The sequence below is a fragment of the Rhinoraja longicauda genome, chromosome 7 (genome assembly GCF_053455715.1).
Source record: "Rhinoraja longicauda isolate Sanriku21f chromosome 7, sRhiLon1.1, whole genome shotgun sequence".
Classification (NCBI taxonomy): Eukaryota; Metazoa; Chordata; class Chondrichthyes; order Rajiformes; family Arhynchobatidae; genus Rhinoraja; species Rhinoraja longicauda.
Genome location: NC_135959.1, coordinates 73,685,576 through 73,701,249, shown reverse-complemented (window position 1 = coordinate 73,701,249; position 15,674 = coordinate 73,685,576). Strand labels below are relative to the sequence as shown.

The 15,674-nt window shown below is 45.2% G+C and overlaps 1 protein-coding gene across 6 annotated transcripts in view; it reads left to right on the top strand.

Annotated features, from left to right (window-relative positions):
- The window catches only part of LOC144595389 (F-box-like/WD repeat-containing protein TBL1X), a 297,826-nt gene extending 284,753 nt beyond the window's left edge, over positions 1-13,073 (top strand). For all 6 annotated transcript variants that reach the window (XM_078402880.1, XM_078402879.1, XM_078402878.1 and 3 more), the window contains 10 exons: positions 332-473; positions 2,333-2,396; positions 2,482-2,579; positions 3,013-3,073; positions 4,110-4,231; positions 6,396-6,470; positions 7,858-7,985; positions 9,067-9,232; positions 9,740-9,841; positions 11,671-13,073. In XM_078402880.1, the coding sequence (XP_078259006.1) occupies positions 332-473; positions 2,333-2,396; positions 2,482-2,579; positions 3,013-3,073; positions 4,110-4,231; positions 6,396-6,470; positions 7,858-7,985; positions 9,067-9,232; positions 9,740-9,841; positions 11,671-11,697 (985 nt within the window). In that variant the 3' untranslated portion in view covers positions 11,698-13,073. The remainder of the gene's footprint in view (positions 1-331; positions 474-2,332; positions 2,397-2,481; positions 2,580-3,012; positions 3,074-4,109; positions 4,232-6,395; positions 6,471-7,857; positions 7,986-9,066; positions 9,233-9,739; positions 9,842-11,670) is intronic.
- The last annotated feature ends 2,601 nt before the right edge of the window (positions 13,074-15,674 follow it).

The following is a 15,674-nucleotide window of genomic DNA, read 5'->3' as shown; positions in this document are numbered from 1 at the left end:
TTGACCTGCTGAGTGTTTCTGTTTGTACCTTATGTAATATAAGAAGCAGGAAAGTAGGTGTGTGTCGGGGTGAGTAGTTATGCAGTGAGACACTGGAGGAGGATGCTGTGGCCAGCCATGTTGTGTTGCAAACAGAGAAAGGATGAGGACGGATGGTTACTGTTCGCACAATGTTCACCTCGAGGCATAATTTCTCGGCCTATTCTCACAGATTGGTGTCTTTAAGATTTATGTCTGATGTCTTATTCCAGAGTTAGAAGCAGCAATGATTAAAAAAAAAAGGGGAATGTGAAACTTTAATCTCTAAACAAATAAATTGTCATATTTCCAGTTCTGGAGACTCAACTGCACGAATCTGGAACCTGAATGAGAACAGCAATGGTGGACCGACTCAGTTAGTGCTGCGGCACTGTATCCGAGAGGGGGGGCAGGACGTTCCCAGTAACAAGGACGTCACATCACTCGACTGGAATGTAAGCTTCCATGGTTATAAAATCAATTTGTGACCCTTGTGTTGCTCATTGTAATTAAAACCTATTAACCATTAACTCAATCTTTCATTTTCAAAAGAACTACATTAGGAGTCAAAAGTAATGCTCTTAAATAAGTAGCCTTTGTACGTTAATGAGTTACAAACAGTCCATTGTGTCATTTGTATTACAGCGTTGAAAACATTCAGTCACAAAGAAATGTCTTGCTTTGGCAAGATTTCTTCAGTCATTCTTTGTATGAAGCTGTGTGGAATGCAGCTTTCATGTAAAGCCCTGTAGCGTTCAGATCTAGTGAACAACCACTTCCGAATGCCCTAACTCTTGGCATCTTACTCTCCAAAAGCTCCTTCCCAGTCAGCAGACCGAGCTATCATCGTCAGCTCAAAGATGGATCGCTGGCATTGAATTTTGAAACTGGCATTTTTGGTTTAAAAGCAAATGTTTCCTGGAGTTAACAATCTGATTCCAATTGCATTGCTTTTCATATCTTTTGCGTCTGTTGTCGATGCTAAAGAGAGAATTCTGTGCTTTACTTTTGCTGATGAGGTTGAAGGGCATTTAGGACAAGCTGACTGTGATGCTGAGCGCTGTCTGCCAGCATGTGAGTCCTGGTGCATCAACACTACACATTACTGTGTTCAATTATGTTTTGCTGCTTCGAGTAAAGAGCTTGGCTGTTCCACTCGCCAGTTGTGTACGAACTCACTACAGCCCACGCCCACACTCTACAGCAGCAACAATGATGTCATCTGGCATGTTTCCAGAACTGGAAGCCGCAGCAAGGACACGGATAGTATTATTAGTGTGGTTTCTCAGTGTGGCGTGAGAAAACCTGGCAAGAGCTTGGAATCAAATTGATCTGAATTTCAAGAGTCAAGAGTGTTTAATTACCATTTGTATCAACACCAGAACAAATGGGATTTGGCTGTTTCAGTGGGTTCACGGTTAAATGGGGAGATAGCATTCAGTGGCATGGCCAGGGATGTTACACAGTACTGCCAACTTGTGACCTGACGCGTACTATACCCCTCCCCCACTCCCCCCTTCCCTCCCTCCTCCCCTCCCCCTCCCCTCCTTTTACACAGGAACTCACTTCCTGCTCCATTGTATCGAACTGTTCTCATCCACGCTTCTGTTTTTACACCATGACATTTCCAGCTCCATCCAAAGCATGGCTCCAGTTCACAACGATACTAATGATAGAAATAACCGTAGCAAGATTGTAGCACCAAATTCTTCATCTCAAAACATAAAATCTCTTGCCCCTAATTCCAACCTCTCCAGCACCGAAGGAATAGAGAAAGAAGCTAGTGTTGTATAACACCTTCCATGACCACTGTGTGTTGCAGACCTGAGATGCCTTCACACGTTAGATCACCACATTGTCCAATTTCCCATTGCCGACTTAACTCCAGTTTCCATCTTCATTTTTGTCTTTCTAACATGTTGAATTCCACGTTATGCAAATCCCAACTAATCCAAACCTGCCCCTTCAGCATCCTCTCATGTTGGACTCCCTCTGTTCTCTGCCATCAAAATGCACAAAAACATACCTGGTTTAGACACCGTTTGCACTTGATCCTGTTTTGGCAGACCAGTCGGATGTGTCTCTGTCTCTAGCTCACCCTCCACCTTGCTGTCACCCTGCTCGTTTCGCAGTCTACCACTCGACTTGTCCTCCTGGTTACATCTTCAATTCCCCTCCCTATTTCCACCATCTATTTTCCATTTTGTATTCATCATGCTGAAGATATTTATTAACTGCAAGTTAGTAGTCTTGTCACGAGAGGAGTTGAGATATTGGTGATGACAGACACCACGGGTGTGTTTGCTTTTTCCAGAGTGATGGAACCCTTTTGGCCACTGGATCATATGATGGATTCGCAAGGATTTGGACGAAGGATGGTAGGTTATGAATTACTAGGCATCTATTGGTTCAGAAAATGTACCATCTAATTTAACAATAACCTGGAATGTTTCTGTGTCTCAGGCAACCTTGCGAGCACCCTGGGACAACACAAAGGGCCCATATTTGCTTTAAAATGGAACAAGAAGGGAAACTACATTCTCAGTGCGGGTGTTGACAAGGTGAGATGCTCTCGGAGTGGTTTTTAGGAACACAAGGGCAGACTTTCTGTTGGCTGGTGTTTGCCCCGCATGCCCCACTGTGCAGGCAGCCGGTTATTGTGTGAGAGGACAACCATCATCTCGGCCACTGCTGGTGAACCTGTGCCTTGGTCACGGGCGGGTGGACCTGCGAAGATCGACAGTAGGTATTCTCTTCCTCTGCCACGTGTAGCGACTGTAGCCCGCACACCGGGGGAGTTCCCCAGCTGATGCAGCTGAGCTGGCCACTCATGGTGAGGAGGGATTCGGGCTGAAACACGAGCGGTGAAATCAGACCCGGGCATCTCCCAACGATTATCTGCAACGTCTCAAGGAGGAAGCAGCCAGCTGCTTGGCAGCTCTCCTTCCTCAGGCAAGAGACCAGTTTGTCATTTTGTTTTCTCTCTCTCTGCAGACGACAATAATTTGGGATGCTCATACAGGCGAAGCTAAACAACAGTTTCCATTTCATTCAGGTAAAAGGCAATAGTATTGTATATAATAACAGCCAGATAGCGTTACTCAAAATGTACAAAGTTGGAGGACCTCAGCACTTTGTGCCTTAGATTGGGCATCTTTGTTAGCATAGGCGAGTTGTGCTGAAGGGCCTGTTTTCATGCTGTGTGACTCTATGTCCATAACTAAAGTAGCAACTAATTAAACACAAAGTGCTAAGAGGAACTCAGGCAGCATCGGTGGAGGGAATGGACAGACCTCTGTCGGCTCTGCTGCGAAATTTCGGCAAGGTCTGCCCACTCTGGGGAAGTTATTCTGCCATGTCCTCTCCAGCACCTCCCTGGGAAAGTCCCCGTTAATTGGCATCTGTAACATTTCCCCTCGTATGTAGAGAGTGGATGAGAAAGTGGAAAACATAGAACTACATTTAAAATACATTTGGACTAGTACACGGAGAGGAACGGTTTAGAGGGATATATATATATATATATATATATATATATATAGGCCAAACATGTGGCATTAGTGTAGATGGGGCATTATGGTCGGCGTGGGCAAGTTGGGTTAATGGATCTGTTTCTGTGCTGTATGACTCTATGACTCTAGAGGGAACAGGCGATCGATGGTTGTTGTGGACAGAGCCAGTTTCCTTGCTGTAAATCTAAACTAATCCGGGGGTTAGCACGGTCAACTAAGCAAGTGTATATTTATTAATTTTTTGGCAGGAAGCAAAATCAATTGTAAACTCCTACTTGTCAACACTGCCTGCTGGACCTCTAGGTTAGAAATACCTGCACTGTAAATGCAGCTGCTTTTCAAGGCCTGACTTTGGCAGCAGAAGGGCTGAATATTTTCAAAGCCTGCTCTAAAAAGGCTGTAAAAATTTGCTTTTGTTTTGTAAACCACCTTCTTGCAGCTCCTGGTTTCTCCATTTAACAAAAAATGCTGTGTTCCCCATGATCCCCAAGATTGTTTTTGTTCTGTGTTACTGATTTTGTTTTCCTACTCTGGAGCTTGTGGCTAACGGGGAAGGGGGGGTAACTTTGTATTTTGCAGCCCCTGCCTTGGATGTGGATTGGCAAAACAACACTGCATTTGCATCCTGCAGCACGGACATGTGCATTCACGTCTGCAGGCTGGGTTGCGACCGTCCCGTGAAGACATTCCAGGGGCACACCGTGAGTACAGACACACAACCCACTGGCAATATACTGTATTCTGTATGGGACATGTTATATGTTACTAGCCCAAACCCCTCCTGCATTGGTGCACCACCCTGTCCTCCCCTCCTCTCTCCTCAACCCTCCCCTCCCTTCTCCCCCACTCCCTCCTCCCCCTCCCCTCCCTTTAAACTTTAAAATGTGAATAACTTTAAAAATATAACACCGATTCCAATAAAACTACTTGCATGGGAGATACCAGAGGGTAACGGTTGACAATTGTATGTCAGGTTGGAGGCCAGTGTCTAGTGGAGTGCCCCAAGGATCTGTGTTGGGTCCACTGTTGTTTGTCATTTACATTAATGATCTGGATGATGGTGTGGCAAATTGGATTAGTAAATATGCAGATGATACTAAGATAGGTGGAGTAGTTGATAGTGAGGTAGATTTTCAAAGTCTACAGAGAGACTTGGGCCGTTTGGAAGGGTGGGCTGAAAGATGGCAGATGGAGTTTAATGCTGATAAGTGTGAGGTGCTGCATTTTGGTAGGACAAATCAAAATAGGACGTACAGGGTAAATGGTAGGGAATTGAGGAATGCAGTGGAACAGAGGGATCTGGGAATAACTGTGCATTGTTCCCTGAAGGTGGAATCTCATGTGGATAGGGTGATGAAGAAGGCGTTTGGTATGCTTGCCTTTATAAATCAGAGCATCGAGTATAGAAGTTGGGATGTAATGTTGAAATTGTACAGGGCATTGGTGAGGCCAAATCTGGAGTATGGTGTGCAGTTCTGGTCGCCAAATTATAGGAAGGATGTCGACAAAATGGAGAGGGTACAGAGGAGATTTACTAGAATGTTGCCTGGGTTTCAGCACTTAGGCTACAGAGAGAGGTTGAACAGGTTGGGTCTTTATTCTTTGGAGCGTAGAAGGTTGAGGGGGGACTTGATAGAGGTTTTTAAAATTTTGAGAGGGACGGACAGAGTTGACGTGGGTAGGCTTTTCCCTTTGAGAGTGGGGAAGATTCCAACAAGGGGACATAGCTTCAGAATTGAGGGACAAAGGTTTAGGGGTAACATGAGGGGGAACTTCTTTACTCAGAGGGTTGTGGCTGTATGGAATAGGCTTCCGGTGGAAGTGGTGGAGGCTGGCTCGATTTTATTATTTAAGAGTAAATTGGATAGGTATATGGATAGGAGGGGATTGGAGGGTTATGGTCTGAGTGCAGGTAGATGAGACTAGGTCAGGGAGAATGGTCGGCGTGGACTGGTAGGGCCGGACAGGCCTGTTTCCATGCTGTAGTTGTTATATGTTATATGTTATTATCACTAAAGTGACAAGGGTGAGTAAGGTGGGCCTAAAATTGTCGCACTATCATGTACCGTTTAGGCTGTAGTTCAGTCACAAACAAGATAACAAACGAGAGTTTTAGTATATAGATAATGTGGAACATGGGACACGTCCCGGTCCGTCACATGGTACTGACCTCCCCACCATCGAAGGCCCATCACAGGTACTGACCTCCCCACCATCGAAGGGACCTACAGGAGGCGCTGCCTCAAAAAGGCAGCCAGCATCATCAAGACCCACACCACCCTGGCCACGCTCTCATCTCGCTGCTACCATCGGGAAGAAGGTACAGGAGCCTGAAAACCGTGACCTCCAGGTTCAAGGCCACCATCAGGCTCTTGAACACTGCACAACACTAACCTCCGCAACTGTGGACTGTCTACTGAGGCTTTTTTTTGCACTAGTATTGGGGTTATTAATTTATTGAATTTTTGTTTATTATATTGAGTACTGTGTTTACAGGCCTGTTATGCAAGCAAGAATTTCATTGGCAGCACATAGGACAATTAAGTGCTCTTGACCAAAGAGATGCCATGGTAAAACAATAAAAGTACAGGAAAGCATATTTCCTGAGCAAATTTTGAAAGAAAATAAATAAAAGAATATTGATTGGAAAAAAAGAGGGAAAAAGTGATCCTCGGAGAAATGGGTTGCAAGGAAATAGAAGAAAGTAACTAAAGTTTGGGTTGCATCCAACATTTATGAACTATGCCATGGATTTCCAAGCTGCAATGTAACAAACCGGCGGTACCTTCAAGAGCAAGGTAACACATCAGGATTTTTAACATATTTTATCAGCACAGCTCACCCTCACCTCTTTTTACATTTCAGAACGAAGTCAATGCAATCAAGTGGGACCCATCTGGCATGTTACTTGCATCTTGCTCAGATGACATGACACTGAAGGTAGGACAACGTAATTACAGCTCCAATCCCTTGACAACTGTGAGAATGGAACTGTGAGCATCAACTGTGTTTCACTTAAAAATTGCTGGAAGCTTCCAACCATTTCACCCCCAAATTTCTGAACCATGGGGTGAGATGGAAAGACTTTTGTCCATTATCCCATGCTCAATAGACAATAGGTGCAGGAGGAGGCCATTCGGCCCTTCGAGCCAGCACCGCCATTCAATGTGATCATGGCTGCTCCTTCTCATAAAAACGCATGCCACCTGAAGTAGAGGCATGCATCTTATCCCCACCAGCCTGCATCAGGTTTGGTACAAGGGCGTTCGCCTCTGTCAATGATTGTTGGTCTATTGCTTGCAGTCGTGAGATCTCGCTCATCACAGCAGTGTGTGTGTGTGGAACTTTGCCAAACCCTGTCCTTCACAACTCACTTGTGTGATCAGTGTTGTTCACTGCTGAAGGCTCTAATTACGCACATTTCCTGCTTTTGGTGTAATAATTTAAGATTCATTTAAATTAAAAAGGCATCAGAAATGAGAGAACTCTGCCATTTTTAAGGATTAAAGGCAAAACCGGCTGAGAATAGCAGAACTAAGTAACCATGCCTTTTTATAATTGGATTGACTTTACTACTTATTTAGAAATAAATGTGAATATATTGCATTTGGGAATATTTTAATGCCATTGAGGTGTTGGGAACTTATCATCTGATTCAGTTTAGTGTCCATGGACAAGGTTGCTTCCCTTGGATATCAAAGGGCAATGCTGACATTGCCATGGGTCCCCCTTGTGGCCTGTTGCAGAGGTACAGAAGCTTGAAAGTGTGCACCACCAGACTTAGGAACAGTATCTTCCCCTCTGTTATCAGGCTTCTGAACGGTCCTTCCATAAGCTAGGGTACTGTCTGATTCAACTCTACTCCTTTGCGGACATTGGTCTTTGTCTATGGAACTGAAGCACTGAGAAATATATTCTGTGCTCTGTATCTTCCCCATTGCTCTACCTATTGTTCTTGAGTTTGGCTTATATATACACATATATATATAGTATTTGATCTGTTTGGATAGCAAAGCTTTTCATTGTACCTCAGTACACATGGCATAATAACCCTAAACCAGAGTGAATCGACTTAACAATAAACAGCACAAATAACAGCATAAAGAGGCACACGAATAATCCAGCATCTTTTCACTTGAGTATTGATAATGTAACCCGATTCTAACGGCAGTTAAGAATAGTTTCTGTGCGCAGTCAGCCTTAGGTTTTATCTTGAATTTACGTCTCGTGCAGATGATGTGGGGTCCTGGTAATTTTGAGCAATGGTCTTCATCTGCAGTGGATGCCACAATAACTGCTTTACTGTTGGTGCTTTGTTCTCCCACAGATCTGGAACATGAAGCAGGATGCCTGTGTGCATGATCTCCAAGCCCACAACAAGGAGATCTACACCATCAAGTGGAGTCCCACTGGGCCTGGCACCAACAACCCCAACTCCTACATCATGTTAGCCAGGTAACACTGACTCCTCTAAACAGTGCTTGAGTTACAAACTCAAATCCCTCCAGCAACGTTTCTGGCAGTCCATGGGGCTTTCTTTACGAGACAGAATTAGGACTTAACCTGTACATCAACAATGTTAGAGTCTAAAACAAATATAAAAATATCAACAAAAAAATGTTAGCACAGATGCATCCGGAAAGTCTTTATTTTATGAAACAAAGTCTATTTGCAGTAATGGGCAGTGGATTGGATTGATGGCTCATTACATAGGGGCTGCACAGCGGCGCAGCGGTAGAGTTGCTCCAGAACCCAGAGGTTCAATCCTGACTACGGGAGCTGTCTGTACAGAGTTTGCATGTTCTCCCTGTGACTGCGTGGGTTTTGCTCCACTTTCCTCCCACATTCCATAGACATACAGGTTTGTAGGTTAATTGGGTTCTGCAAATAGGCCGTAGAGTGTAGGACAGAACTAGTGTACAGATCGTTCGTTGGTGTGGACTCACTGGGCCAAAGAGGCCATTTCCACGCTGCATCTCTAAAATTAAAAACTATATCTAAACTCTGGCTGTGAGGCGGGTCTGAGGTGAAATGATACCAACAACCCCTCACCCTCAATATCCCTCTTGCCCATAACGAGTTGCCTCAATGTTTCTTCACCCATCAACCCATATCCAAACATCCAATGATGAAAATGATCTAATTTGATCGCATTTTCCAGGTTTATTTTGAGAGCTGCATTTTTTATCCGGGCTAATTTGTGGGTTTACAGATGTCCGGTACAGAATTCAAGAGGGTCATCTGTATTGCGGGGATTTGTGACTCTCGGTGTTTGTATCACGACTTACTCATTCCCATCAGGCATCTGCACTTTAGACCTCATTGGGCACGGTTCATTGGGAAGCTTGGCTTATTTGTCTTCCATTGCATGGGAAATTACCCTTCCAGATCTTTTGACAGTAAATGCTTTTGGAAAAAGCATTCGTGAAGTGAACGATTACAGGCTTTGAGCCTCAATGCCTCACTTGGAGGCTGTAATCTACGGCTAGAGACGGCAGATTGGATGCTAATCGCTCGTATGACTTGCCATTGACAGTGCTTCGTTTGATTCAACTGTACGCTTGTGGGACGTGGAAAGAGGGGTTTGTCTCCACACCTTGACCATGCACCAGGAGCCAGTCTACAGCGTCGCCTTCAGTCCTGACGGCAAATACCTCGCCAGCGGCTCTTTTGACAAATGTGTCCACATATGGAATACCCAGGTACAGCACACCTCCCACCCACCCACATGTGGAATAGCACACCTCCCACCCACCCACATGGGGAATACCCAGGTACAGCACACCACCCACCCACCCACATGTGGAACAGCACACTTTTCACCCACCCACCCACATGTGGAATACCCAGGTACAGCACACCTCCCACCCACATGTGGAATACCCGGGCACGGCACAACATGTGGAATATCCAGGTGCAGCACTTTGCTGCACAGATTTAGCACGCAAGTGTACAAGGATGCGTACGTTTTCTAAACACACAGGTGGACCCTGGCCGCGTGTGCATGTATTAATATACGTAATCTTGGGTTCTTCTGTAAACCTGCTCCTTGTTGACCCCTGCTCAACCCCCCTCCTCCACGAGTGAACAAATCTTTAATGCAACGCTTGTGAGGCATCCAAACGTCCAGCGAGCAAAACAAGAGAATCTGTTTAAAAAGTGCAAACAGAAATATTGTTGTGTATTGAAATCAATGTTTCTTCTCACAGACAGGAGCTTTAGTGCACAGCTACCGAGGCACTGGAGGCATCTTTGAAGTGTGTTGGAATGTGTCTGGGGACAAAGTGGGAGCAAGTGCATCAGATGGTTCTGTGAGTAGCCACTTTAATGCTGTCTTTATTCTGACTGTAGCGTTGGGTGATGTGCACCCTCTACACAGGCTAGGCCTACTGTGTGTGTATTCTCTATGCAACTGTATATCCTGTCCCCGGACCCCTCATCCAACCGTATGAAGCACAGTGGTGCAGTGAGGTGCCCCCGGGCAACAAAGATGGATGGGAGAGGATGGCGGTTCGCTGGTCGATCCACACGTCCAAGGAAGGCCAGGTCCACAGCAGCCTGTGGCTTGCCTAGATCGGGCACCGCTCATAACAACTAGAGTGTGGACTTTGAAAATGACGCCAAACACAAAGAAAATAATTCCACCGTACATTTGCACATGTGACAATAAAAGCACTGGCTGACAGGACGGAGGCAGTGAGACGTTTCTGCTGCCTGGGCACTCCAGGACCAGTGTACAGGAGAGGCTGTGTGCTAGAGCGACCCCCCTACAGCGGCCCGTGTACCTGTGGCATTGTCCGCCCAGGATTATTCTGGAAGCTCAGTTGTGTTTTTTCCAAGGGTAGATGTGTGGATTTCTAGGCATGGGCGTGGGGGTAGAGCTGGTAAACGGCACTGAGGTGAAAGCTGGGCCAGAATAACAATGAATGGCAGTGCACTCTGAGAGATGGTACCCTGATGTTTATTATAACAAAATGGCAAGCAGGAGCGGATCGGAGGGACACACTGATTCCTACTCCCACTCTGCTCTGCAAACAAACGCATAGATTTAACCATACCTATTCCATCAAAAAGTCTGACCCCATGAGATCCATGTGAAGTGAATGCTTGTCACATCAGATGTAAATCAGCTCCTTCTAGAACTAAACTTCCACCTCAATCTAAAATTTGTCTTATACAGTTTGTTGTTTTGGATTAATTTGCAAAACATTTGCACTTTAACTTCCACCATATTTACAGTTTTCTCTCCATCTATAAAATAAAATTTCTAAGACAGCTTTCTGTCAAGTTAGCCCATGATGGACGGTAAGCTTGCCGTGAGAGCCCACTGACAGTGTCCTGTGTTGCAGTGTCGCCTTCAGTCCTGAGGACAACTCTCTCACACTCTGATAAAACACTTCCTACCTCTGCCTAGTGAGCTACCAGCTCACAAACTGGTCTGAGGCAAGGGAAAACCGGTAACGTGATGGGGGCCCGTGCCAGATTGATGTGATAGAGAGAATGCTTCCCACAAGGAGTTAGACACAAGGCACTGGAGTAACTCAGCGGGTCAGGCAGCATCACTGGAGAAAAAGGATGGGTGACGTTTCGTGTCCAGATCCTTCCATAGACTGAACGTAGGGGGTGGGTGGGTGGAGAGCTGGAGGCAAGAGAAGACCTGGACCAATCAGGGCTCCCACATATGACCTCGGGCAGGGTGGTGCCTGGTAGGTCCATTGTTGGAATCGGGAAATTATGCAGCGAACTGTGGAACTGGTAAAATTACTAGGATGGAGGAAAGAGCAAGGATGTAGGCTCCTATACATAGGCGAGACCAAACATAGACATGGCGACCGTTTCACTGCACACATATGCTCGGTTCGCCTAGGCCAACAGGATCTCCCGGTTGCCAACCATCTCAACTCCCCTTCCCATAATGACCTTTCTACCCTGGGCCTCCTCCATTGCCAGAGGGAGCCTACATGCAAATTACAGGAACAGCACCTCATATTTCATTGGGTAGCTTACACCCCAGTGGTATGAGCATTGAATTATCTAATTTTAGGTAACTTCATCTTGCACTCCCCTCCTCCCCCCCCCCCCCCTCTCCCCTTGCCCTCGAAGAGCGTTTGTTGATTTCCTGTCCTCCTTTCTTCCCCAGGTATGTGTGCTCGATCTCCGGAAATAGCCGAGCGGGCTTGAAGCAGGGTGTAAGATTAGACCAGCAGTGAGCCTGTGGCAGCAGCAGCCCCCTCACTCACAATGTGTCAGTTCCACATCCACAAGGACCCGACCTACAAAGAAATGGTTCAAACCAGCTCTCCCTGCCCACTTAATGTTGATTTTACTTTAGTTGCCTTTCCAAGAAAATGATGTTATTGTCTGTGAGTTTCCTTCCCCCCCCCTCTCCCCCCCCCCTCCCCCGCCAGACGGAGCCCCAGCCGCACGCTGGCTGCTTCACCCTGGAGTGTGACAGGGGGAGACTGTGCCAGGATGGGCAGTGGCAGGGCGTGCTGGTGACTGAGAGCATTGTGCCAAACCGCAGATACTGTGACCGACAAACAACCCAGCACGTTGGGTGGGGGACAGCAAAGCAAGTGACGGAGGGGAGTGCCGTACATTCCCATTCCTCCGTACTCTTCCCTCAATCTGGTTTGGACACTACAGTGCTGCTGAAACGGAAGAATGACTTTGTGCGCAGTCACGGCGGAATAATCTACAATTTTGTAATAGCAACACTTTATATTTTCTGGATTTTTGTTTTGTTAAAACAATGTTTTAGGGAAGCTGGAGTATTATGTAGATTCCTACAAGAAGCTTTTACCAGGGTTGGATGTGAATGATTTTGTTTCTAGAAGCTGCAGGGAGGAATCTGTGGGGTTTTAAAAGTTAAGCTTTTCTGAACTGCTGATAGACTTGCTTACATTACTGTGCTTCAAATGGTGATCTATTGAACAGGCACTTCTTCAGAGAACTGCATATAAAAAGTGCTTTACATTTGAGAAGGTGAATCATCACCAGCTTCATACAGGGAAAGAGGACTCACGGGGCGAACCCCAGTGTATTTTTGAAAAAAAGCAGAAGAAATATTTGTAGTTTTTACCTTTAATCACACATTAGACCTTAAAAGCCAGAAAGGCAAACCATAAACCGAGCAGACACTTTGTTAAAGAAATGTGAGGAATGAGGCATCTTACCACTGTACAAGAGCGTCAATTCTTTAATCTCATGCCATGCATTAGCTCCTTTTTTTAAAACGAGTATTGCTAACAAACGCTGTTTAGAGTCGGGTGAGGTGCACTTTGTCTAATGTAAGGGTCTGCTTTTGTTCTCTGGGTTTTTTGAATATGTTCCTCGTCACACGCAGAGTTCATCTGTCTGAGATCCGTGTTCTGGCTTCTGTTGCTTTTATTGTCTGTGTCAGACTTTGTCCCTTCTCCTTGCAGCCTCTCAGGAGTTTAGGTCAGAGGAGATCATGTGACCTTCATGTTTCTAATCCAGAATGTGTGATGTGCTCGTGCTCATTAAAGAAAACAAATCATCAAATCATATTCAATGTCTTGAATAAATTGCTATATTTTGATATTAGAAAATATGAATCTGTCATTTTTATTTTTCCTAATTTAAAATTATTAACAGTTTGCTTTGTATGTTTCTGGTGATTGGTAACTGACGAATCACACAAAACCACAATTATCAGCATGAATGTACACACAGTGTACACAATTATCATGTGACTGTACACAGTGCCGAGCTGTCTCACTCATGTCCGGAGCAGGACAGAAACTTGGCGCTGTGTCTCTGGTCAGACGGTGTCCAGTCCCAGCTGAGATGTGGTGTGGTGTGCAGGCAGGGTGTGGTGTCCTGGCTGTGTCTGCAGTCAGACAGTGGTTCCTGGGCACTGGTGGTGGGACCTACAGTTGACCTGTGGTTAGTGACCACTGGCGGACAGTGCACAGACACTTGGAAAGAGAAATGTCGGTATGGCACACAATGACCGTTGACTGTGACATGGTGAACGCTCTGGGTTTACGTTTACTTGCACAATCTGTTCATTTATCACACTTCCTTTGTCCTTTTGCAGTGCTTGGTGCAATGCACCAACACGTGGTGTTTAATGCATTCTGCAACTTGGATCATTCACTGTGTGCTCTCCCTGCACCCTGATTGCTGACTGACTGCACTGCCAGTGGGAACATGCTCCCTTGTTGTACATTATCCATTTACACCAACTCTGGAGAGTAGCACGCCAAGAGCACCCATTCCATATGGACACGCGTGTTGACATACTCAGAACACCCATTCCATGTGGACATGCATGTAGACAGACTCTGATAGTATTTGCAATCAGTCACGTAACTACCACCTTCCTGGAACCACACACAAGCAGCACATTTGATCCTATTTTCGTCGATAAATATCATTATTTTACATCAAGGGATGACAAGTAATAATCCTTCGCACAGCAGCACATGCCAACAAATTGTAGACTCAGCCCTGACCCTCCATTCAAGAATGTTTTATTGTCATTTGTGGCGAAACGGAACAATGAAAGTCTTACAATTCATTCATTTGTACAAATAATCGTGGGCAGCTCCATCGTTCCAGTGTGGTTGCCGGTGGAATTATATTCTTCCCCTCGTTGGAAAATCAGGTTTGTAGATTTCTTTGTGCGGTTAAGCAATGAATAATCCAGGCACCAATCACTCATTATAGTGGTGGTATACAACGTAGGTTTCAATATACGTATACACTTCCAAAAACCTCCAACTGGCATGAGCTTGAAAACATTATCAATTAACAATGGAATCGTGAGATCACAAAGATGATCATAAGGCCTCAACTTCAGTAGAAGGTCCAGAAACACTAGAATAAATGGATCACCCTTCTGTGCTTTGCCCAAAACATGCTGCACTCTAGATTGCTGGAACAATCTAGAAAGAAAGCTGGAACAGTGTGAAATGTAAATATGTTGCAGGATAGGAACCATAACGAATAACAAATTTAGATTCAAATAATAGACAATAGGTGCAGGAGGAGGCCATTCGGCCCTTCGAGCCAGCACCGCCATGCAATGTGATCATGGCTGATCATTCTCAATCAGTACCCCGTTCCTGCCTTCTCCCCATACCCCCTGACTCCGCTATCCTTAAGAGCTCTATCTAGCTCTCTCTTGAATGCATTCAGAGAATTGGCCTCCACTGCCTTCTGAGGCAGAGAATTCCACAGATTCACAACTCTGACTGAAAAAGTTTTTCCTCATCTCAGTTCTAAATGGCCTACCCCTTATTCTTAAACTGTGGCCCCTTGTTCTGGACTCCCCCAACATTGGGAACAAGTTTCCTGCCTCTAACGTGTCCAACCCCTTAATAATCTTATATGTTTCGATAAGATCCCCTCTCATCCTTCTAAATTCCAGTGTATACAAGCCTAGTCGCTCCAGTCTTTCAACATATGACAGTCCCGCCATTCCGGGAATTAACCTAGTAAACCTACGCTGCACGCCCTCAATAGCAAGAATATTCTTCCTCAAATTTGGAGACCAAAACTGCACACAGTACTCCAGGTGCGGTCTCACTAGGGCCCTGTACAACTGCAGAAGGACCTCTTTGCTCCTATACTCAACTCCTCTTGTTATGAAGGCCAACATTCCATAAATAAGTTAAAACATTACTAAATATCTCACTGTTTCATTGTGCACCTAAATGCGACTAAAATTAATTTTGCAATTTCATGCATTTACTGCTTTTCACTGTACCTTGGTGCATGTGACAATAAACTAAGCTAAACTAGTTAGCGTGCAGTCAAAAGGACCGTTCCCACCGCTGCAATATCGCGCAATTTGTCAAATCCGGATATTCATCTTATTGTGAGTATTAAATATGTTGTGAATTGTAGTGAATAGTGTTATCAGAAAGGAATTGTACAGTCATTTATCTTGTGTGTGGAAGTGCACTGTTCACCATTTACAGTGCCCTCATGGGACAAAGAACCGTCATTAATTTATTTGCCTCTGTACTCCACAATTTGAGATTCGTAATAGAAAAGATCACATGCGGTTAAAGTACACATTGTCACATTTTAATAAAGGCCATTTTTATATATTTTGGGTTCACCATGTAGAAATTACAGCTGTGTTTCTACATGGACACCCCCCCCCCCCCC